The sequence below is a fragment of the Castor canadensis genome, chromosome 9 (assembly GCF_047511655.1).
Source record: "Castor canadensis chromosome 9, mCasCan1.hap1v2, whole genome shotgun sequence".
In the NCBI taxonomy this organism is placed as follows: domain Eukaryota; kingdom Metazoa; phylum Chordata; class Mammalia; order Rodentia; family Castoridae; genus Castor; species Castor canadensis.
Window position 1 is genome coordinate 135,825,140 of NC_133394.1, and position 24,965 is coordinate 135,850,104.

Genomic DNA, 24,965 nt, shown 5'->3' on the forward strand with positions numbered 1-24,965 from the left:
ATCAGCAGCCAACCACAGGAGTGGGGTGATGTGGTCAAAGAGCGATTGGCGAACTCTTTGGGAAATAAAAAAGGAGAACTCCAGGGAATCCAATTTGTAGCCATTCAAACCAAGTGCCTTTGAGGTTTGGAAGATTAACTCTCCCTCTGTGGTTACAGTAAGAATCAGAGCCAGAGCGGTAGATGCTGGGGAGGCTCTCCAAACTTCTGGTTCTGGGGAGAAGACCAGGTGGGGCTGGGGGCAGAGTTTAGTTTGATAGTTGAGGAGGGGGGATTGATATCATGATGAGGATTTGAAGATGACTTGTGCCTGAAAAGTAGATCTCCAAACTGCAGTATTCTTAGATTCAGTCTTCTGTAAGATTTGTATTGTTCCTTACTGATTACATCTGAGAGGTGTGTTCTCTCTAATGTTTGGATTTCTGAAATGTCACTCATTCATTTGACCAACCAACATTACTTTGGGGATTTATGGAGAAAGAATCAAGGTGTTACCCATCTCCTCCTTACCATCCAAAGTGGTCCTCCGGTAGCCAGCCCAACACGTGCATGTGGATGCCTCATCAAATATGACATCCCCAACCTAACTGCTGTTGCTCCTCTCCCACTAAAGCCTCTAGTCTTCTGGACCTTCTCATCTTAAGAAATGGCGCTGCCATCCACCCGCTGGCTCTAGCCAAACCCTGTGAGGCAGCCTAGACATTTCATTTGGCTCTCTCCAAATCCAACCAAAGAGTGAGTGCTGCCAACGCTGCCTTTAGGATGGATCCTGAAGCTCTGCCACTCTTCTGCATCTTCTCTACCACCCATCAAGTCCAGCTGGTGTCTATCGTCCCTTTCCGGCACTGGCTCAACCCTTCCTGTACTTGGCAGTCAGAAACAACTGGAAGCATGAGTGCTGTGAAGTCACTTCTCTGACTCACGTCCTTCATCCCTAGGGCATGAATCGGCTCCTCCCTTCTTCCAGACCTCATCTCCACCCTCCCTTCCCCTCTTCTCTGTGCATGGCCAAGCTGTCTTCATTCAGGTCCTCACAAGCACCCAGCTCTTCCTGGCCCCTGGCCTTTGCACGTACTTGCTTTCTGCATGCATGGCCCCTTTCATGGCCTCTGCCTCCCCCTTAGCCTCCACTTACCTGGCTCCTTCTCCCAGAGCTCTCAGTGAAATTCTCTGATTTCAAGCCTCTCTGTCCCCCACTTGTCCCTCCTCTTCTCTTCGTTCACCGGTGCTATCATCATTTGTGACTGCATAGTCATTTGCACATTTTTAAAATTTCACATCCATCTCTGATGAAGGTGGGGACCATGTCCATCTAGTCATTGCTTTATTGTGTGCTCAGCATCTTGTAGGCTCCCAATTGATGCTGACCGATGAACTGACAGGTGTTTGAATGGAGATGGCATGAATGTACACTCCTCTGAGCACGGGTCTTACTACGAGGTGGAGCCAGTGTGAGACCTTAGAGAAGTCCAGAGAGCCTGCCCTGTTCCATCTACGGCAGGATTGCGTGTTCATATCACCAGGCTCAGCTGAGCAAGTGTACATCTCAATGAGGACTTTCACACTTTCAAAAACTCTTCCTCGTTCCTGGAAACAGACTGTCTCTCCCTGTCTATCAGTTTTTTTTTTTTTTTAAACTGCTGAAGATCTTGGAACCAAACCAAAGTAATCTGCATTTCCATTTTTATATCTTAATTTATAAACTGCGCCTTATAATTTACAAGCACTCACTTAGTGTCTGTACCAGAGCTGAAACAAACACCAACTCTGCCAGCTCTGGTACTAGAGCCTTCCCTCTGTGCTCTGCTTCAGGATGGGCTGGAGCTGGCCCTCACGTGGGGATAAGGACGAATAATGACGATGACCCCATGTGATAGGGATAACCAAGAAGGCTTGCTTTCAAGAGGTAGAGCCAGGCTTCCATCTATGTCTCTAGATTTCCCTGTGTGGGGCTAGGCCAGGCACTAGTGACATTTGGGGCTTGGTCATTCTTTCTTGTGCACTCTGGGGTGTTCAGCACCATCCCCGCTTCTACTTATTAGATGCCAGTAGCTCCCACCCTGCTGTGACAATCACAAACATCTCTAAGATGGCCCTGATGGAGGGCTGATGTGCTGGACTTGTGTCCCCGGCCTTGGTGAAGACAGAGGCTCAGGAGTCAGGAGTTCTGTTCTACAGAAAGGAGAGAGGAGGGAGGCTTCCAGAGTCAAGGCTTGCTCATGATTACACAGCTGTGAGTAGCAGGGTGGGGTGCAAACCCAGACTGTCTGGTTCTGGGGCCAGAGTTTACCTATCTCTCCCAGCCCCTTGCCCATTCCCAAGGCAGGAAAGAAACACATTTTGTTGTCTTAGGTTGACAGGAAGGACTGAATTTGAGACGTCTCCCTGTGGAACTTGGTGATGAGTAGTCTCCCCTCCCCGCTTTGGGCAGATTCACCCGTGATGTGGGGTTCTGCTGTCCTCTGCATGCCCAGCCACCAGTTCGACAGGACAGTCCTCCTGACCAGGTTCTGTGTGGCCTTGGGCAAGTGAAAAACATCTCTGAGCTTATTCTTCCCATCCAGTCCTCAGGGCAGATGTAAAAATAAATGATGATAAGTGCAGAGCAGTTCACACGTGGATAAATGATGGATGAAGGTGACCTGCAGTGAATGTCCGACTCCCTCCGGGACATTACCTACAAGCAGCTTTCTTTTCTTTTCTTTTTTTTTTGGTGGTCCTGGTGTTTGAACTTGCTAGGCAGGTGTTCTACCACTGGAGCTACTTGGCCGGCCCTTTTTACGTTGGTAATTTTTGAGATAGGCAGGCCTGAACCACCATCCCCCTATTTGTGACATAAGGGAGCTCACTTCTGATTCCTGAGTGTGTTCTGGTCATCTGTGACCTCCATGAAACCCTGTGGAGTTACTCTCTTAAGGCTATCTGCCCAGCTAGACTTCAGGTTCCCTGGGGACAGGGCCTGTTCTTTTGTTGTCCATCACAGTGACCAGTGAAGCATTTTCCTCATGAATGGTATACAAATGATTACTGAAGAAGCAATAGGATGGATGAGTCCTACTGTCAGAGCAGCTGCATCGTGTGTGTCTTTTCTGGGCATATCTCAACATCAGAAATGGTTTTCTAGCTGGGCATAGGGGTCATGTTTGTCATCTCAGTGCCACTAAAATTTTTTTTAAAAGGTTTTCTTAGGTGAGCTGCTGTTTGTTCTTCTTATTCAGGCTCATCACAAAAAAAGGGGCTCTGGAGGGGGCTCTTGAATACCCACTCCAAGCTCCAGTCCTCCCAGAGCCAGGCTACTTTTCCAACACAGGCCATTTACAACTACACCCCAAGCCATTTGCTGATGCCATCCCGGGTTGGGTTTCTGCATCAGAAATCTGGGGGCATGGATAAGATCTGCCTGGGAAGCTTTTGTTGGGAGGTGGGATGTGCACACAGTGCCTACAGCACCCTGCTCTCAGTCTCCACTCACAATCTGAATCTCCCGTGGTTAGTGGGGCGGGTGGGGTGCTGGGAAGGAAAACTTTCACAGGCTTTTCAGCAGGGGCAGGGAGAGCCCAGCGTGGCAGGGGCGGCCTGCGGTGGCAGCTTCACTTTTCTACATTCCTTCGATGGAATGGAGAGTGGCTGGTTTCAGCCCACCCAGGTGATGGGGAGACGGTGCCAGACCCCAGTCACCCGCTGCACAAGCCCCGCAAAGCCAGCCCCGCTGAGTCTCATGGCACCAGTCTCCAGGTTCCTTCTTTACAGAATTAGTAAAGGCTGCTCAAAAGTCTGGCTCTTCAGAGCACGCATGGAGAGTCCCCTCCCCAGTGATCAACCAGGCTGTCCCTGCCCCTTCTTTTAGGGGAGTCACGTTTGGGCCTCGCCGAAAGGAACCCTGCAAATGCTTTGCAGGCCCGTGGAAGGGCTGCGGACTTCTAATCCTGGCGGCTCTGCCCGGCCCCTGAGGGGGTCTGGGTTCCGGCCGGCCGGTCCCCAAGGTCACCCAACTTTTCGCCCTCCCCCTCCCCGGCGGGGCGGGCCCTCGCATGCATTATTCATTGGCCAGGGCCGGCTGCGGGCGCGAATGCTGATGTCAGGCCGGCGCGAGTGCGGCGGGCGCAGCGGCGGCGGCCGCCCAGCAACCCGGGCGCGGGTGGGGGGGCGCCGAGTGGGGGTGGCGGCCAGCATGCTGCTCGGCTGCGGCTCGGCCTCCCACACCCGCGGCGCCCGCGTCCTCGCCAGCAGCGGCGGCGGCGGCGGCGGCCGAGCAGCGAGCGGCGCCCGCGTCTGCAGCGGCTCGGAGTCCGAGCGCGGGGCGCGGCGTGGCGGCGGGGGTCCGGGCCGGGGGGAGCCGGCATGGCGCTGCGGGGCGGCGGCGGGGCGCTGGGGTTGGGGCTGGGGCTGCTGCTGCTGAGCGCCGCGTGCCTGATCCCGCGGAGCGCGCAGGTGAGGCGGCTGGCGCGCTGCCCCGCCACTTGCAGCTGTACCAAGGAGTCCATCATCTGCGTGGGTTCCTCGTGGGTGCCCAGGATCGTGCCGGGCGACATCAGCTCCCTGTGAGTGGGACCCCTCCGGCCCCCGCCCCACCCCGCCCTGCGCTAGCCGCCGCCAGGGAGTTGCCTCTGGCGCTGGGGCAGCGCCACCTGACCCTGCTCTCTGCTCCCTTTCTTTGCGTTGGGGTGAGGGGGCGCGTTACGGGACGAGGGTGGAGTCTCGGCCTCCCCCCGGAGGATGGAGGGACCCCTAGCCCCAGACAGGTCCCCGTGACAGTGTTTCTCAGTGTGGCCCGCGGGTCACCTGCATCAGTCCCACCTGGGGGAGCTGGTGCCGGTGCAGACTCCGGGCCCACAGGGAGGCAGGGTCTCTGCACTGGAGCCCCACAGTCCGCATTGGGCGCCGGGGATCGTTAAAGTTTGAGAGGCTCGGTGTGTGTGGCGGGGTGCGGGTGGGTGAACACGGCATGTGTAGGAGTGGCTGAGCGTGACTGACTTCAGTGCAAACTGGGCAAGGGTGAGGCTTCATTCCCGGCCTCAGCTGTGGAGCGAGGTTGGCACGGTGGCCTCCTCCCGACCTCTCCACACTGCAGGCAGGGAAGAGCCCAGCCTGGGTGAAGGCATGCAGCCTCTGGAGGTGGATGGCTGCCCCACGTGGCCTGGAGGAGGGGGACGCAGAGACTTGACAAAGCCGTGGCCAGCTCAGTGCCAACTTCCAAGCAGGAAGTTAGCCTGACTTCTTCCCCTCAGTCCCAGGGGGCTCCATGTCCCCTTTCCCCATCTCATGTCACTTTGCTGCTTTTTTAGCCCTGGAGGAACTGACCAGAAGAGCTCCTCATTATTTGTCCACCTGCTAAGAGTCGCTTTCAACTTGGCCTCACACAGCTGCTCACGCCATGCAGGAGGTTCTCATAAGGGGCTGTTTGAGCCCTATCTTTATACTAGGTCATGTTTCCTGCTAGGAGGAACCCATTCCAGGCCTACATGCTGGGGTGCCCACTTGGTTGTACAGGAGGGAGTCCTGAGGGTGACGTTGCTTGTGCTTTCTTGTATGTGATATTCTCCTGCCTCCTATCCAAGGCAAGACAGGGTCCTTAGGACAGAGTGGAGAGAATGCGGGTGGGGTCCTGTTTGCATTTGTATAAGGACAGGAGAACAGTGAGCCTGTTTGATTCTTCCTATTGCCAAGGCAGGTGACATGGAGTATTCCAGAAATTAGAATTCCCCTTCTTGAACCTTAGATCAGCAGCTGCTTCTTGATCTTCATGTTAATGGAAATAAAGTACTGAGGTCCTGCTGTGGCCAGAAAGGGCAGGGTACCTGGGGGCAGAAACAGAGCTGGGCCTCTTGACCATTTTATCTGGCAGATGGCACTGCCTCCCACTGCACAGTCAAGTTCAGGTGTCTCTCTGAGTTTTTCCCCAAGGCTTTCACGGTGCATTTAATCAGAAGTGCTGAGTGTCTTTCAGAGAGGTGCTCCCAAGGGGAATGCCTAATTCTACCCAAGAGTTTCATCGGCCAACACTGACTTTGTGTGGGCACAAACAGAATCTTGGGCAGAGGTGAAGCAATTACCCATCTTCAGCAGGGGCCTCCTGTTGTTAAGCAAAGGAGGCCAGGGGATTGATTTAAACTGACTGAGCTAATGTCTGTGAAAGGAGCCCGGCAGACAGTACAGGTTTCTGTTAGCCAGGCTAGTTTTCATATTGATCAAGCACACTGCAGAATGGCTCGCCTCTTCTCATCCCTCCTCCTGGGAAGATGCTGGGCAGCTGTGAGAAGCCTCACGCCAGAGAAGAGTTTTAAGTTAGGTGGATGATGGAGCCACTGCCCATCCTGCCTGGTGCTTCCTAAAAGAAACCTGGGCCTTGATTTGTCTCTCTTTTCGCCCATAGGAGCCTAGTAAACGGGACATTTTCAGAAATCAAGGATCGAATGTTTTCCCATCTGCCCTCCCTGCAGCTGCTGTGAGTATGGGAAGCTCTCTCTGCAAAACGGGGGGTTCCCAGAGGGTGTTCTCTGCATTTTTGGTGTTAGTCATTCCTGCAATATCTTGCTCCCCAAGTCAATTGTTGGCTTGCCCTGAGGTGTCCTGGACGAGGCTCCTCGCTCCAGTTCCTTTCCTGACTTTGGTACATGCTTTCTTCCAGGACTTTGCTGTTGATCCCAGCTCCAATTGGGGGGGGCGATTGCACTGAACTTCACCGCAATAAATTGTTTCCTGAACATCTCACCTTAGAAGAAACTTACATCTAAAAATTTTAATGTTATTTTGGAGATAGGAGTGTTTCTGGTTTACTGAATACCTAAACAGGCAGCACATTGTCAGTCATTTGCATAATTTTATCAGCATATCATCCCTTTGAGGAGGGTATTTTTATTTTCTCACTTGACAGATGGGGATACTGAGGCTCAGGGAAGTCAAGTAACTTCCCTGTTAAGTAATCACAGAGCCAGGATTCTAGCTCATGGCCCACAGCCTACACTGACAACTAGTTCTCATTCCAGCTCCTCTTGGTGAGCCACCAGGTCACTATGGTGACCTGTAACCCAGGTCGATTAATGTTTGCTAACTAAAAGAACTGTCCAAAAAGCACTTTTCAAAAAGCAAATGAGTGACAGGCAGTCGAGTGCAAAGCGCATTCTCTTTGTTATATTGATTTCTTAAATTTGAGATGAGATTGTAATTACAACAGACAATGAGCTACAGAAAAATATAAAGAAAACAGATCATGCCTGACTCGTCCTCAGTGCACTTACTGGTGACAGTTTTGTTATTGACATGTCACCCACCTGCTTACATTATACTTGCTATATTCAGTTAAAATCTGAATTCTGCAAAAATTGAAGTGATATTAGAATGTAATTTCAATGCGATTGTAGGAATAGAATACAATTTTAGGTCTTGATTTTTGTTTTTGAGATAAGGTCTTCCTATGTAGCCCAGGTTGGCCTTGACCTTGAGATCATCCTGCCTCTCCCTTCCAGGTGCTAAGATTGATTACAGGCATGCACCACCACAATTGTGGGTGTCTTTTGTCAAGTAGACTTACGTGGTTTCTAGATAGACTATAGACTTTAACTGAATGGACTTAAGTGGTGATTCAGAAAACTATTGTGATAGTCTTCTGAAGCTTTCATAATCTTTTGGGCTTTTTTTTTTTTTTTTTTGGTGAGACTGGGATTTGAACTCAGGGATTCTCGAGTGCTCTCCTACTTGAGCCACACCTCCAGGCCATTTTGCTCTGGTTATTTTGGATATTGGGGGTCTCGATAACTATTTGCCAGGGCTGGCCTTGAACTTTGATCCTCCTGATCTCACCCTCCCAAGTAGCTAGCATTTACAGGCATGAACCATCAGAGCCCGATTTACAAACACTTTTTGAAAGTTATTATTTGTCACGGGGCTGTATCATGTGATAGAAAGGATTTTTTTTATTTGTCCCAGCTGTGTGACTTTGGTCAAGTCACTTAACTTCTGTGGACTTGAATTTCTATAAAAATGGAGTCGGATTAGATCCTTCTAGTTCGCTAATTCTGTGACTGCTTGTGCATCATTCTGCAATTGCTGGCTATTTAGTTGTGCCTAGTGTCAAAATGTTTCCAAATCACAGCTATCAGTTCCTATTTACTGAGACTCCCCAACCCCCGCAGGGAAGAAAGAGGTGGATTATTGGAGATTAGCAGAATATTTGGCCAAAAGGACCCCCTGCCCCACGGCCTCCATCAGTAGTCCATGAGAGTCTGGTTAGGGACCTAGCGGTTGTCCTTAGGCTGAGAAGAGGCCAGGTCTGCCCACAGACCTGTACGGAGCAAAAGAAACAGAAGCAGCTTTACCCCGTGACTCCGGCTTTACATCTCTGCATTAAATCTGTCTTATTTGCAGATTGCTGAATTCTAACTCATTCACCGTGATCCGGGATGATGCATTCGCTGGCCTTTTTCATCTTGAATACCTGTAAGTACTGCAGTTGGTCTGTCTGCTAAGCATCTGTTATCCCAGGGTACTTGCAGGACTGTGTCCTGTGCTGGAACAGCTTCTCTGGAGGGGCTGGGGTGGAGAAAACCCCATTCTCTTGTCCGCCCTGGTCTTTGACGGTTTACTTGCTTTTATGAACACTGGGGCAGTAGGAGGCTGGAGACAAGTGGGAAACAAAGCACAGATGCTCATTCATTCTCGACTGACATTTAATTCATCATGTAGTAAGCATGACTGGAAATTGCACTGGATATTTTTACCTCCCTAACTAGGCACGGATTTGCTGATCAGCCAGAAATAGTTCTGAGGGTCACTTATTTTTAAACAAAGTTTCCCTATTTGGGGATAAAAGTGCTTGTTTTTCATTCTCTTTTGCATTGTCTCCCGATGAGAGGTCTCATGCAGAAATCTGTGATGAGGGTTTAGATTTTCTTTTCTCCTTAAAAAGGTGGGAGGGGGTGGGGATGGAGCTCAGCGATATAGTGCTTGCCTAGCATGTGCAAGACCCTGAGTTCCATCCCCAGCAACACACACACACACACGCACACACACACAGTTATTTTCCCCTCTTCAGATGTGCAGTTTTTCCCCTAGCAAATGAGCTTTTTCCTGGTTCTGAATTTCAGACTGTTCTGACTTTCATGTCTTTTTCTTCACTTAAGTTCGTGCATTCTTGCTCTGGTAAGTTTGTAATAAGGTTAATCCTGCTATCAGATGGGATTTCTTCACTTAGCATTCAGAGGACTTTTCTCTGCCTTCTTATCTGAGGTTGACAGGTAGATGATTGAATTGTAGACACATCCTGGAAGAAAGTGCTTGCTGACTTGGAGTCTTAGGGAATGATGTCTCTGCAGGAATTCTTTCTCTGGGGTAGACATAAATCTGCATGATCTCATAATCCAGTACTTTGACATGTGCTTGATATGGAAAGAGTGTCACAGCTGCAGGCTAAAGCCACCAGCATCTGCCAAAGCCCGTGAATAGCCACAGAGGTAGTAAAGTTGGGAGTTTTCTCTTGCAGGCTGGTTGTTCATCTTATTGTCCAGAATTAAGGGAGGAAGTTAGTTTATCAGTTTATGCTAAAGTCTAGTACTAGGAAGTGCTCAGTGCAAGAAGGGGTTCATTAATAGTGTTGCAAAAATGCCACCAAAGATTCTACCTTGGACAGTCTCATCAAAGACCTCTCACATATGACTTAGATTCCTGTGCCGCAGGGGACGGTCACGGTGCAGTCACAGGCGATGTTGCCCACAAAGAGTTTACAGCATGGCCAGTGTGTTGTCACAAGATCTTTGTGCAAACCCTACACCATTGTAGCCCAGAGGGAGAAGGTCAGACCCCACTCAACTTTGTCAGCCTTCTGGTGACTTCCTAGTGGCATAGAGGCCTTGGGAGTCTCCCTGCCTTGTGATCGTTTGCTCAGAGATCGGGCTATGGGGGCCAGCACAAGCCCAAGGTTACCAGGAGCCAAGCTTCATGGAAGTATCCCTCAGCAAAACCCATAATACGGAGATGTGAAACAATGGGCTCCCTCTCGGGACTGTGGTATTAACTAAAGTATGAAGCCAGGCCCTGGGAAATGTAAGAGGATCCGAGCAGGGAAATGTCTGGAAGCATTCCAGTCTTGCAGACGGGAGAATGTCCGTTCTTCTTCCCCTCATCCCCAAGATGTTTTTTACCAATGTCACCAACTCTGAATTTGCAGACAACCAGGCTGCTTCTGGGGGGAGGGGAGTGACACGTTCATGTGCACGAGTTTTTGTACACATGCCAAAAGCTGTGGAATTTGGTGTAGCTAACAGTCTTCGGAGACTCCAGAACTCACGAATGCATTCAGATTTTACTCCCCAAGCATACCAGTGTCGTTTTTAGAGATAGTAAAGCAGGGGAAATTCAGTTGAATTGAATTATGCTGCTTTTCTCCTCAGGTTCATCGAAGGCAACAAGATAGAAACCATTTCAAGAAATGCCTTTCGTGGCCTCCGTGACCTGACTCACCTGTAAGTCATAAACACTGTCGTGAGTCCTTCAGTGTGTGGAGTAGAGTCGCCTCCTGGAGCCTCTCTCTCCTCTAATATTTCCCTCCGCACTGTGACATTCTTGGAAGGAAACCCAGTGGCCCAAGAGGCTTCTGTACATTAATGGCAGTGTTGCAGTCGTCACCCTGGGTGTTGTGAGCACTCCATCAGCCTGCCTTTCTGTGGGGACCTGTGAAGGAGCCCAGGGGGCCTTGCGCTGCTGGAGGGAGTGGGAAGGAAATGTGGTACCAGATGCAGGGCCCGGTGACTAGGGACCCTTTTTCTCTATCTTTTATGATCATCTGTGAGTCCCTATTTTACAGATTTGGCAACTGAGACCTAAATGAGCCAGTGAAGAATGTCACCTGGAGGATCAAAATTAGAACAAAGTAGAATAGAGACATCTTTGTGGTTCTTCTCATTTGAATGCAAATCGCTTTTTCTCTTATGTTGGATTAATCTTCAGCTTCAGCTAAGCTCTCTGGTTCCTTAATAGCTTTCTGGAGACAAAAAGAATTAAACAAATTGATTTGAATTGGCATGTTGGAAAGAAGCAAACACACATATTTAGCAAATTTATAAAACTGGAAAAAAAAATTGTGCCTGTGTTTATAAAAATGCAAAACTAGTCATTGCTTGGGGGAGTAAGTTTATTAGCCAGGAACCATGTTCCATTCGCACAATAGTTCATTTGTGACTCACTGAGGTAGCCTGGCTCATCTCCTAGTCATCCTGTCTGCAGAAAGAGACCTGGGACATTGAAGGAATTTGGACGTGGGTGCTGGGCAGGGATGGTGGCACCTGACTACACAGTGTGGACACAGTTACCTAGCAAGATACCCATTTGCATCAAGCTCTGAACCTGGCAAAAGTGTCTGCCAGTGGGTATAGTGAGCCAGGGTTGTGGATGGCACCCAGTAGAGGCTCTGCCTGAGTGGAAGCCTGGAACCTGGAGATGAGGAGTGACAGGGGAGGTCCAGACATCCACACCAGCACAGTCCATGAAGGAGAGTGTCCGAGTCCTGCTGACTTTCTTGCTCAGGTTTCTTTTCTTCCTGCAACCTCTTTCACAGTCAACCTCAATGCCAATCCTTATGTTCCAAGAGAGGCTGCAATTATGGGTTTAGAGTCCCATGGACTTGGGTTCAAGCTTTACGCCATCATTGAATAATGTTACTTAGCTTTTCTGAGCCCCAGTTTTCTCATCCCTAAGATGGGGATGGATTATACTGACTTCATAGAGTTGCTATACAGAGCAGGTTAATCACGGTGGCCTGAAAATCATCTGGCCATTTCCCACTGCACCTGCTCAAGGTGTGATCAGTGGCAGCACCATCCCCACTAGTAACAGCAGCATTTCCTTCCCATGGTCGTTAAGGAGCTTCCATTTTCTCTGTAGTCTGCTGGCCTAAGTAAGAGTAAATTCTTTGGCAGTTGGGTGGCCAGACGGGGGTCTATGAAATGAACCTCCAGCTGTGGTGTCTGCAGAGGAACAGATGAGGCCAGATAAGTCTGGTCCCCAGAAGTCAGAATGAGGGGCTTTGTTTTTGAGCAGAGGCTCTGGGCACATTTTGAGCCCAAAGCAAAGCACACTGTGCCCCTGAGTAAGTTCAGACGAGAACTTTCACCGGTCCCATGGGCGGCACTGCCTCTGTCAGTAGGAGGGTGTAAACATGTATTGGGCATGTGTATTGTATACCATTGTGCACGTGTGCCTATGGGTACATGGACAATATACGTGTGTGTGCATAAGTGTGTTTGTGTGTGCATGCTTGTGCATTTGTTATTTCATGTGTCATCACGAGCACATGTGTGTGAGATGCACCCCTCTTAGTGACACGTGGAGAGCGTAAATACAGAGGGAACCAGGGAATCCTCTATTTGGGATCAGAGGACATCACATGGCTTATGTCAGGAGTGTCATCACTCTGCTTTTAAGCCTGTGCAGCCCTCCCCGCAGCAGTTCAGCCTCATTGCTCTGAATGTCCCCAGAACCCCAGGTCCATAGTAACCTCCAACTCTGCACACCCAACTTATCTCATTGCTGGGCTTTTCCTCACATCCCCTTCCTGGCTTGGGATGCTGCTTCTCCCGCCCTTGGTCCGCTAGAATCTACCATTTCCTTCAGAGTCCAGAGCAGGGTCCATGTCCCCATAAATCATTCCCGATGTCCCCTGTGCCCCCTTCCATCAGCACTTGACCGGCTATACCCGCCACATGGCTTGATCTTGTTTCAGGGGTGTTAGTTTTATATCCCAGTGGTGTGGAGTGCTCCATCAGGGCAGGGTCCTAGAGGCCTCCCAGTGTCCACCTTGGGCTGAGACAGCAGGATCTGCTCTGGTTCCCTGGTAGCCAATGAGCTCCTTCCTAAGCTGAGTTTTCCATGTGTGCTCTATTTCCAGGAAAGTCAGCAACTTTCAAAGTTGGCTCCTCTAGGCTGACGATGAGTTTAATAATCAAAGCATTTATTACAGCATTTAAAGAATGAACCCATCCCCCTCTCCCTCTTTGATTAAACTTCTAATAAAGAGAAAACCTCAGCACTCAAGTTCAGTACTATCCCAACCTGGAATTTGCTTGTTTAAATCTCGTGTCTGACTTGTATCTTTGTGAACCTTTCCAACACCTACAGACTCATATTCATCGTAAAGAAATGTAGATCGGTGGCAGAGCATTGAAGGAACCCTGCCAACCTGTAACTGAAATCTAGGGCATTTGTTTTCTAGCGGTCGTATAAAGCCCAAGGGACAGGGAGCTGTTAAGTAGTTTTAGAAATGAAGTTAAGTGCCATGAATTTATGGCCAGAATGAGGTAGAAGATGTTAAGCACCTAGTGCAAGGGGCAGATAACCCATCTAATTGATGCTGCTTTCCAAAACCTAAATTGTAAGCTTGAGATGACTGCTAACCACTCTGCTTTTAGGCTCCAGCCATCCCAAGTATTCTTACCATTTCAGTAATCATTCAGTTAGCTCAAATTTTTAGCTAAATAATTAACCTTTAATTAGCTAAACCTTTTTGTACTTGCAAAGTATTAAAAAAAAGCCACCATCAATCAGGAAAAAAAAAATGGAAACTAATAGCCCTTTCTAAAATTTCCAAAATGTACTCCTGGAGTATGTTTAGTCTGATTAGATATTTGGCCTCTTTCCCCAACACATTAAAAAAGGAATGAATAAATCATTTAGGAAAAAATGTAGAATAGTACATGAAAGCGTATTTTAATCCATTGTCATTTTCATTCTGAAACTATCAGTCTCCCCACGTTCAGGAGGTATTGTGAAGTGGGAATATTTGGATTAAAAGTGAGCTCAGGTTTTATCATACCCAGCTGACTGACTATGAGGAAGAATACCCATTTCTCTAATGGTCTTTCTGGGATTGTGCATGAAGAAACTAGGAATGACTAAATTCATATTTATTTTAAAGAGGTTGGTGCTGAATCACTTCTGTGTTTATCACTTACACATTTTTTCCATTTGTGCTCATCCGAATAGAAAGAGCAAGTAGACATCAGTTTATTGGCTGACTCATATTGGTGCGTGGTACCTGGGGGAATCACAGACTTGAGGTACATTTTTTCAATACCCAGCATCTTCCTACTACATCCCTGTTCCATGGACATCCATCCTCAGCAGGAGATGACATGGCACTGCAGAATCCTGAATCATCAGGAAGATGCTGGTCGGCTTCCTGGAGGTGGAGAGTGGGTTAGCATCTTGTAAAGACTGTCAGCAGGAAGAGCAAACACTCAGAACTGTTTCCCATCCACCCTTGTTGATGAAAAAATGAGATTGATCCTAACTGTCATTCCCTAAACATGCTGGCTCATTGAGATCTTATTGTATTGTCTTAGGGGTTGGGACCGAGTGTCTTTCTCTAGATAGTATTCATGGAGTCAGAGTCACAAGTGAGAGAAATCACTTAGCTGGACCATCAGGGAACACCCTGGGACAAGACTGTACATCTGCTGCCATGACTTTCACTTTGGTGCTGAATTCATTTGTTCCACAAAGATTTACTGAGAACTTGCTGTGTACCAGCACTGACTGGGGATACAGCCATGGACAGACAGTAATCTCTGTTCTCATACTATTTATGAATAGGGAGGACACACAGCTTATACACAAACAGATAATTAAAATTCAGGAAAGAGGTTGGGATGCAGAGGTCAGGAAGGTGGTGATGGGTGAGCACAGATGGACCTAATGTTGGTGATGGAGTGAGCCATGGGCTATCGTGGGCTCCAGGGAGGGGAGCAGGTGCAAGGCATTGAGACCCTTCTGAAGGATAGTGAGGAGGTGGGTGTGGCTGGATCTGTGCAGTGGGCTATGCAGCCTCTCAGTCACGCACAAGTGGCAGAATCTAGAGTGTGAAGGGTCTTGCCCACCATCAAAGGGACTTTGGCTTTGATTCCAGGAAGCCTAGAAAGCCATCTGCAGTTTAATAAGTGGACACACAAAGAACTTAATAGCCATTTTAAAAACAAAAGAAGCTACGTGATAATCCAGTATTTGTGTTTTCTTTGTCTAACTAAACTTATGTCTGGCAGTATGGGTAATCAAAGCCAGGAACTGAACTCTGCTGTAATAAGGAGATTCAGAGCTCTGATTAAACTGGTTAAACTCAGCCATTAGCAGAGTTCAAGGGGACTTCACAGTGACCAGGCATGAAGATAATAATACATTAAAGTGTGACTCTTTCTTTCTAGTTCTTTGGCCAATAATCACATTAAAGCCCTGCCAAGGGACGTCTTCAGTGACCTGGACTCTCTGATTGAGCTGTAAGTAATGACATGAAGTTTGCATGTCCTTGTCATGGGGCCCCAGTTAATCATATATTTCAATCCCCTTTGATTCTTTGCTATATTTCTTTTATGTCATAGCTAAAAATCAATAGCAGAACAGTGCACATGGGGAAGCAGCACACAGGCTGTGTTGTGGTGGACTGTGCCGTTTGATGACATTTAGTGCCAGGAGGCCAACGATAAATTAGGCTGTCTGTATTGGAGGTTGCCATACTCTGAAATGGTGCACTTATGTCTGTTATCATCTACTGGCATGTCTAGCTGGATATAGATTGACAAGCCCTTAAAAATTTCAACTGTGTTTGGGAATACTGCCTTCTTATGAAGTTCTGTTTTTGTTTTTGAGAACCTGTGTTGGCTGGTGTTCATCAACTATTGTCCCTTCCCATTTCCACCATGGCATGGGGACAATTTCAAGAGGGTTGGGAGAAATGTCATCTTTGAGAGCTTTCTCTGTGTTATGCAGTTTCTTGACATGTCTGCAATGGGAAAACAACCCATCTCAAAAGACTTAATGGAGAAAACAGTTAGAGTGTTTTGGCAGACTTAGAGACTTAGAATTAGGTGGAAAAACATCCAGGAGAGAAGCAGTTCCAGTCTGCAGCCACATGCCGTTTAAATTCCCAATTGATTTTGTGTTTTTAACCCTGGGATTCTGTGTCACTTGGGAGGCTGAGAAAACTGACAGTGGGACTTGAGTAGAACTTCTCTCTCTCCCTTCCTCTTCCTCCTCATCCATCTTTGCTTCTGTTGTCCTCACTCAGGCTCAGGTGGCCAGTCCATGAGAGGAGACAGTAGGAGACATGAAAAAACCTCCACCATGACTGAGACAGATTTAGAGAGAAAAGTTCCAAAGCTAAACGCTTTCCATACCTTGTGATGGTCAACTCCTGGCTGGTTCGCCAATTTATGCTGGGGGTGGAGGCAGATGAGGAGGCTCCCACAGCTTCCCAGTTTTCATGCAAAACTACAGGTCCTTGAAATCCATAGATGTAAAACATTTCAAAGTGTCTCACAACAAGGAGTCTCACAAGGTAGAAGGTTTACCAAGGATTTATTTTAGTGTAACAGGATAAAGTACAGAGAAATTTAAGGAGAAGGGAGAAAAGACTTCCTGCTAGTAGTGCAAGGGTGGAAACGGGCTCAAAAATGGCTATCCTTTCCTGGGATATTTAAGCTGTAATGTGGGGAAACATAACATCATCAAGTGAAAGTCTAGCAGCGCTAATCACTAGATAAAGGTTCTGAGTACCCAAGATGGGTGCTGTTTATTATTGTGAAGTATGGAGGTGTTACCTAGACCCATTCAAAACAATAGGTGAACTTTAGGACTTCCTTCTGCCAGACAAGCCTTTTCCTCTATCCATTGAAGGATCCTTGCAGCTTGTTAATATCTCAAAGCAGAAAGCAGAAGCAGGTAACCATTTTGTCTCTCTGTTCCTGTAACTTAGCATTTAAAAGGAGACGGGAGGGTGCTAGCTGCTCTGGCTTTTCAGTTTTTCCAGTGTCTGAGTCCGGTCCTTTAAATATTTATTAAAATAATATAATTTCCCCATCTCCTCATCTGTCCTCCTGCTTCAGCACCATGGAACATTAAATAAAGACAATGACAAGTACAAGAAATAGGATGTACAAAAACCAAACATGTATGTTTTAAATTACACTTTTTAGGGGATTTCAAATATATCAGGATGTTAATAGTTACAGTGTTTCAGATCACTGCCAAAACATGTCATATGTGTCTGTTTCTCTGTGTACGGTTTTGTGTTTTGTTTTGATTTTTAGAGATTTAAGGGGTAACAAATTTGAATGTGACTGCAAAGCCAAGTGGTTGTACCTATGGCTGAAGATGACGAATTCCACTGTTTCTGATGTGCTGTGTATTGGTCCACCAGAATACCAGGAAAAGAAACTCAATGATGTGACCAGCTTTGACTACGGATGCACAACTACAGGTAGCAGAACTTACCTCCTCAAGGCTGGCCATTTGTTCGTTTATTTTCTAGTACTGGGGATGGAACTTAGTCCTTTTGCTTTTTTTTTTTTTAGTTTGTTTTCAGATAGGGTCTCCTGCTAACTTCCCCTGCTCAGCTGGCCTCACACTCAGATCCTCCTACCTCAGCCTCCCAAGTAGCTGGAACCACAGGTGTGCATCACCATACTTGGCCCAAACATGGATATTTAGCAAAATTGCTTTGTTTTCTTATACTGTCAACAAGGGGTGGGGGAAAGTGAATGTTGAGGTTTTCTACCAAAAGTACTTAAAGAACATTTAACATTCTAACAGAAACGATGTGATTAGGAAAATATCTCCATAATTTAGAAGGATTTTTGTTCACTGCACTGACTTTTAATTCTGATTGCTTACAAAATTCAAATTCCCTGAGGTTTTTTGTTTTCCTCACTAAGGATCAAAATACAGACTTTCGTGAATTGGGCCATGAGACCATTTTCAAATCTGCCAGTTTCCTGGAAAGCCAGAGCAGAGAGGTTAAAACAGTTCTCTCATCTCTCTTCTCTTGATTCGATAAGATGATGTTTATTGGAAATTTAATACCAGAGTTTTAAATCTACAGATTATTTTCATAGCTCCATGGAAGAAGAGCTAGCTAGATAAGTTATAACCAATGGCAAAGTAGAAAATGAATGTCGGCAGCTAGTTGTCAAAGAAAAAAACTCATGTGGAGGGGAGATGGGAAGGAGGTTGGACTTTGTTTTCCTAGCAACTGTCTCAGGGTTTCAAGTCATATATAGAATAAAATTGAAATACCAGCACCTGGCAGTCCCAGCAGGTGGGGAGCAGGTGAGTATCTCCATATGAAAGGTTCAGGCCAGTTTCTACAGCTTCTAAAACCAGATTTTTAAAGGAGAGAGGATCAAGCTATAGTGTGAAGTTTGCCTTTTAGATGTTCATGAAAATAAACAGCTAGGCCGAGAGCTGATATCTATAAAGCCTCAAGGCATGTCAGGAGAAGTGAGAGGAACAAGAACTCGGGATATAATTATAGAAACTGAAATATTCCAAAATTCCAAGAGCAAAGTATTACATTTAGGCCAGAACCGGCTACCACCCTCAATACAAACAAAACCCACAAAATGAAAATTATCTCCAGATGTCCTTGTCTGTAGATAAGGGACCCTACAAATACTAGGTTTTTTTTTTTTGTAGGAAACCTGAGGTGTCCTTGTGTTTTATCATTGAATAGGTGTTTATTCAGCTGTGTAATTGGCAACTGCCCTCCAGCCAGCTGAGGCCACTGTGGGGTTATTTATTGTACCTAAGGGCTGGTGCAATGAATCAGAGGTCACAGTCAATGACATTTGCACCAAAAGGTAGCATTTGAGACTATTGGGTATTAGGTGCTAAACCAGAGCTCTCTGCCTTTTCTCCAGTTTTTCTGGAGCATTCTCTAAACCGTAAGGTGAGGTTGGCATCTTCCACTGTTCTTTTCATACCAGAACATGCCACAGTGTTTGAAAATCCTGCTAGTGTGTGAAAGGACAGACCTTGGCTACAGAGGGCCTTGGGCACAAGGAATCATTTATACAAGAAAACTTACTTTCTGATCCAATGGTTCTTTGGATGGCTATAAAAATGATTCAGGCATTATTGGGAATTGTTCATCAGAAAGGTGAGGGCTTGGAATCGAGGTAGCCAGGTTCTGAAACCCAGGGCAGCATGGCCCTCCTGACAGGTGTTAGGGCTTCTGTTGTGTGCAGTTTGTCTTTGTCAGCACACTTTCTTCTCAGGTTTGGAAGCTCAGGCTTTCTGGAAAGAGGGAAATGCCTCTGCTATCTCTGTTGCTTCAAAGCTCTTGGGAAAGCTCACAGTTTCTTCCATCAGAAACTGCAACAGAGTGTAACCCACTCCCAAATACAGTCTCTGTGGGGTAAGAACAAAATCAATGCATTGTGAGTGTTGGGTTCCTGTCCTCTGCTCAGGCCATGTCTTGTCCTCTGGAGCCTTGTTAGAGACTGGGCTGGAGATTAGAGAGGGCGGATGGAAGATGGAAAGCCCGACTGCAGAGTTCAGGGAACCTTGCTTATTTCTTTGCTCAAGGTTTGGGAAAAGCACATTTTCCTGGTGCAGTTTCTCTCTTGGCTCAGATTTTCAGGAAAGAGCACATTTTGCCAGGCAGATCTCTCCCTGTTTTGCCCAGAGAGAGGAAGGTGTCCTCACTATCCCGTACCTGGGCAAAGGGGAGTAATTAGTACCACCCAGCCCCCACTGGGCTGCTCTGCTGTTCAGATTATCCACGGTTCTTCTGTACCCTCCCCTTCCAGTCTATTTTTAACCACTCCAAAATCCCTGTTACCTTCTTAGGCTTCCCTGTGTTAGGGGGTTACTTCACTAAAGTCCTTGGAGGGAGTGAATTTTGTATCCTAATTGTCCTGTTAGCTTCCCTATTTTGGAGCTGATGAAAACGTGAAGAGAAATAATGCAGCAATGTGCGCTTTCTCTCCCCATAGGCTCAGCATCATGTATAATTTATTTTCTGCCAGTGCTATAAATAGCCATGTAAAAATCTGTGGATTCCAGTGAAAAGAGGCCTCGGTTGTAAGAGACCCACTGACATCACGAACACGACATCCTCTGTGAATGGAAGTGGCGTCTCTTCTGGCAGACAGCACCATTAATATTTTAACACCAGTAAATTGACATCACAGCAGTATGTGTGTTCTTTGAGGTCTGTCCACATGCTTTGGCCATTTGGGAAAGGCGAATTCAGCCCTATCCTGAAAGCATAAAGGCACGCACATCAGTCTGTGTGTTTGGGATATTTTCTTCTCTTTTCTCTTTTTCCCTTCTTCCTTCTTCCTCTCTTTTTATGGTGGGGCTGGGGAGCAGTGACTCCATTAAGAATTAGATTTGTCATTCAAGTGATTTAACAGTCTGTGTGATGCCAGGTAGTCAGTGTATAGAAAATGGTATGAACCACTGTTTGGAAAAAAAAATGAAAAGGGCCATGGAAGGCTGACTCTTCTTCATCTTGCGACTCCTCAGTAAAAACAGAAACATTTGGTCTGTATTTTAAACAGCTTCCACTTAAAGCAAATGCTCTTAGGGTCTGAGAATTAAGAACTCGGTTGAGGGACTAAAGAGAACCAAGAGCAATGGGAGGGAGGGTGGATAGAAACTGTTGTAGACAGGAATGACCCAAGATGGAGATTGAGTTCACAGCCATCTCTGCTGTAGTTAAAAGTGTAGCTGCATTTTGAGTCCTTGTAGACAGAAGGGCAGCACTCTGTGTCCTTCTCCCTCATTCTCTGCCCGTGAACACAGCAGTGGAGCCCCAGTCAATCAGCACCTTCTGGCTTCTGCGTTGGCGCTGCCAGTGCCAATGGGAGGAATGAGCCACCTTTCCCTTGTCTTGGTTCCTACCCGAGCAACACTGTTACATCTGGGGTGGGTCCAGGCTGGGGCTGGAGCCTCTGAGTCTCCATCAGGCCCCACAGTGTGGTCATTGCTCCATGTGTCAAACCGTGGCACAATTTGCAAGGCTGGGCGCTGGGCTGTCAACTCTATGGCCAGCCTCAGAACCTAGGCTCCTCTTCCTGCCTCAGGTCACAGCTGGCAATGGCAGGGTGAGGACTGAAGCTGCTTTGCCTCACCTCAAAGTTCAGCTCTTCTCAGGATGCCTTGCTCTTTGCTGGGGTGTGGGAGATACCCTGTCCTCTAGAGCCACTGTCTTTCCACCATCCCTTGGTCATCTGCCACCTGACTGGCTGCAGAGGCAGCTCCCTGCTGGCTCCCCTCCTCCCTCCCTGCCTCGGAGGCATCCTTCAGCACCTTGCCAGCCCCACAGTCTTCAGAGTGGATCTGGGGCAAGAGCAGACCATGCCCACTCAGCAGGACGAAAGTTTCTGAAGCACCTGCTGTGCCCTGCCGTGGGCGAGGAGCAGCTCTTTGAGGATTCACGATGGGGACGCTTTAGGAGAGGCTGTTTGCCCAAGGTCACTCAGCCAGAGGTGGTAGTCCAGCTCCAGGGTCTTATCTTAGATGCCATTAAATGCATACTCCACCAAAGCTGGGCTGGGACAGAAGAGGGGACTTTCTTTCCTTGGACCAAAGTCAATGTTTATTAATGTACAAAGCCCTGAGATAGGCGTTTTCATTCACACGCCTATCATTTCATTTCATTTCATTCTGCCCCTGCCACCAAGCTGCGGAGATCAATGTCCATCCCCCACTTTGTGACAGTGAACTGAGACCTGGAAAGGTGAGCAGCACCCCCTATCTGTCCTTTCTGCCCCTCCCCCCACTTCCTGCCTCAACTCTGCCTCTGCTGCTTCATCCCCATCCCTTATTCACTACCGAGGCCCCCCTGGTACCTGTCTCACAGGACATCTTTGATGAGACTTCTCAACCAGCAGTTATTTTTTCAGTGGTTGCCATAGGCTTGAGCTATGGGAGTCTGGGAGATGCTGTGGACCCAGGTTCAAGATGTCCTTCATCTGGGAAGTGTACCCCACTGGCTGTGTGGCCATGGCCAGGTGTCACCCTCTCTGGGCTCTATAAAATGACTCAAGGCTCTAAGATAGCTCTAAATTGGACTCCGGAGTCATAGTGAATAAGATGTAAACAGCAGGGCCTCGGGATGAGCCCACGGCTTTCATGGACTGGATGGGCCAGGGAGGGCCTTGAGGAATACCTGGTATTTGAGTGGGGATGGGTAAGGATGAGATGAGAAAAGCTGGGCAAAGCCAGATTTCCTGGTGCAGTGATTGTCCTTAGCCAGACACGTGGGGACTTTCATTACCACAGAGCAGCGCACCTCAAAGCATCTCTGGCCAAAACCCAACCTTATTCCTTAAGCTTTATGAGCGTGTTTTTAAGTACAGATTCTTCCTTCTCTAGATTCGCCTGCTACCCCACACACCCTCGATCCTTGCTCACCCTGTGCCTTGGCACGTCTGTCCTTCCCAGATTTATCTCAGTGAGTCAGTTGTAGCTCAGGGGAGCCATGGGCTGAGTTGCATAGACTCAGCACACCCGTGAGGACATGCGGGCCGAGATGCCTGGCAGCCCTGAGGTGTCCTCACCCGCCTGCCAATCTGCGCCATGCTATCCAGATCCAGGCACAGCTCTTGGCACGCACCATTGCCAGTGGCCAGGGAGCACACTCAGGTTCATAAGCCTCTGACCCTAGTGGTGGCAGGCAGGAAACTTGGTTTTGAAACCCCTGGTGTGCCCTGTGCCAAGTGCAGTTGCAGTATTTGCTTCGATTCTTCCAGGCTGCTGTTTCCCAAGGGCGCACAATCACAGGTGATCAGAGTCCCTGTGTCAGGTGAGTTTGAGAAGCACCGTGTCACACAAAAGTAAGCAGGTTTCTTTCCTACAGGGACTGTTCCAAGAGGGCTAGAAGTATTTCCCAAACTCATTGGACCCTGGCACCCCTTTGTCATTGAGTAATTTGCATGACAGCTTCTAGAATGTTTCTGTCACCTCCTTTCTACTCTGGCTTTTTGACACCAAATGTATCTGAAGCATTGAGGTCCTGCCTGATGCGGTAGTACATGGTTGTAATTCCGGCTAGTTGAGAGGTAAAGATTGGGAAGATCATAGTTCTAGGCCAGCCTGGGAAAAAAGTTATTGAGACCCCCCATCTCATCAAAAAGGCGGACGTGGTATTTCTGACTGTAATCCCGACTACTTCAGAAGTGTAGGTAGGAGGATCTCTCTGTGAGGCCATCCCCAAAAGTATGAGGTCCTATCTGAAAAATAACTAAAACACAAAGGACTGGTGGAGTGGCTCAAGCGGTAGAGCATCTGCCTGGCAAGATTTCAAACCCAGCACTGCAAAAAACAAACAAACAAACAAAAGCCTCTCTCCCCAGTCCTCTGGAGCCCATGCAAGATAACAGCAGCTGCTGGAATTCCCACAAGCGATTTTATGATCTTTTTTTCACACCATTCCCAGATTTTGTCGTCCATCAGACTCTGCCCTACCAGTCCGTGTCAGTGGACACGTTCAACTCCAAGAATGACGTGTTCGTGGCCATCGCCCAGCCCAGCATGGAGAACTGCATGGTGCTGGAGTGGGACCACATTGAGATGAACTTCCGCAGCTACGACAACATCACAGGTGCACCCGCAGGGCCAGGAGAGGAGGCTGTCCTCTGTCACATGGGAGGGGGGAGGCGTGGTGCTCAGCTGGGCCGGAGGTGGGGACCACAGTCACCCGGGCCCCAAGATCACTCCAGTGTTCCTCCCATGATCAGAGCAGAAACATCTGGGAGCCAGGGTCCTTTTCAGTGTTGGGGGTCTCTTTGAGAAGGGAGAGGAGAGGCATGTTGAGGAGGGCTGAAAAGTCCTGTGCGAAATGGGGTGATAGCCTTGGGTGGTTTTTTTTTGGCATATACTGGGGGGATTTGAGGGGCCTTGTGCTTGCTGGGCAGATGCTGTACCACCTGAGATGTGCCCCAGTCCCTAGCTTTGGTTTAGCTGGTTGTTAACTAGGATGGTAACACACACACACACACACACACACACACACACACACACACACACACAGTTGCAACTTGTGTTCCCTTGCCAGGTTTTGGTGATCACTGATTCATTTAAAAATTCAGGTTATAGTACATATGTACATAAAAAGGTCATAGTGAAACTCTCTGTGCAGATATCTTAGACATACAGAAATGTAGTGTTTTTTTTCAAAAATGGAGGACAGAAACGTAAATGAGGTCCTGTCTTGGGGGTGGCACCAGCAGGAGGGGGGACAGTATAAGGAAAGGGTGTAGAAGGATGAATATGGTGGAAATAATATGTACTCATGTATGAAAACAGAAAAGCAAGACCTGTTGAAACTGTCCCCAGAATTGGGGAAGGGAGGATAAAGGAGAATGGTGGAAGGGGTGAATTTAAGACACATGGTAAGCACTTTTGTAAATGTCACAGTGTACCCCCAGTACAACAATAATATACTAATAAAAAGTACATATAAAGTAAGAAGAAACAGGTCCCCAAATCCAGGCCTTGGATTTGATTCAGCTAATTCTTCTTCCAATACTATCTCGGTCCCAGGGTCTTAGTGATACTAAAAATAGAATCTACTTGCTTTTTAAATAAGTGGGGGAAATTAAAATGCAGTAACCCTTCAAAGACTTCTCAGTTGTCCAAGCGTGGCTGACAGCAGTGCTAGCCAGCGGGAGGGTTCCCTCCTTGGCACCTGTTTGACCCAAGGCTGTGGTTCACCGTGGTGGTCAGAATGGGCTATGTCCATGGCCTGTGGTGGCCTGGGAGGTTCCGAGGACGCTGCAGGCACAAGTGACTTCACAGCAAGTGCAGGGACATTGGGAGGCACAGGAATGGCTTTTCACCACTGGGGGAAGAGTGGCCAATGAGCCTAATGTTACTGCCGGTGCTGATGCTCTCAGAAGATGCCATCTTGGAGGAGCAGCTGCTGCCACCATAGCCATCTGGCCTTCCAGTGTGGAGCTCTGTCCTGGGAGCAGCCGCCAGAAGTGCAGGCTCAGTCAGAGTGTTGCAGGTGGCACTGCCCAAGGCCGATTGTGTTAAAGGAAAGAGCAGCTAGATGTCCTAGTGGCTTTTGGCTTCCTCTTTTCCTAGACTTGGGAGATGGTGGCTTCTGTCCCCCCTCCTCCATCTGCAGGGCAGGGCTTTGTTCTAGTAGGAGGATCTCCAATGCCTCTGGGATAAAAGTCCTCTGGAGAGACAGGT

The 24,965-nt window shown here is 47.9% G+C and overlaps 1 protein-coding gene across 3 annotated transcripts in view; it reads left to right on the forward strand.

Moving 5' to 3' along the window:
• Positions 1-4,325: 4,325 nt before the first annotated feature.
• The window catches only part of Lgi2 (leucine rich repeat LGI family member 2), a 31,810-nt gene continuing 11,170 nt past the window's right edge, over positions 4,326-24,965 (forward strand). For 2 of the 3 annotated variants that reach the window (XM_074042517.1, XM_074042516.1), the window contains exons 1-7: positions 4,341-4,540; positions 6,373-6,444; positions 8,364-8,435; positions 10,385-10,456; positions 15,185-15,256; positions 17,066-17,235; positions 23,203-23,367. In XM_074042517.1, the coding sequence (XP_073898618.1) occupies positions 4,341-4,540; positions 6,373-6,444; positions 8,364-8,435; positions 10,385-10,456; positions 15,185-15,256; positions 17,066-17,235; positions 23,203-23,367 (823 nt within the window). Of the gene's footprint in view, positions 4,541-6,372; positions 6,445-8,363; positions 8,436-10,384; positions 10,457-15,184; positions 15,257-17,065; positions 17,236-23,202; positions 23,368-24,965 lie in introns of all 3 variants that reach the window. The other variant, XM_020185543.2, reaches the window with a different exon arrangement.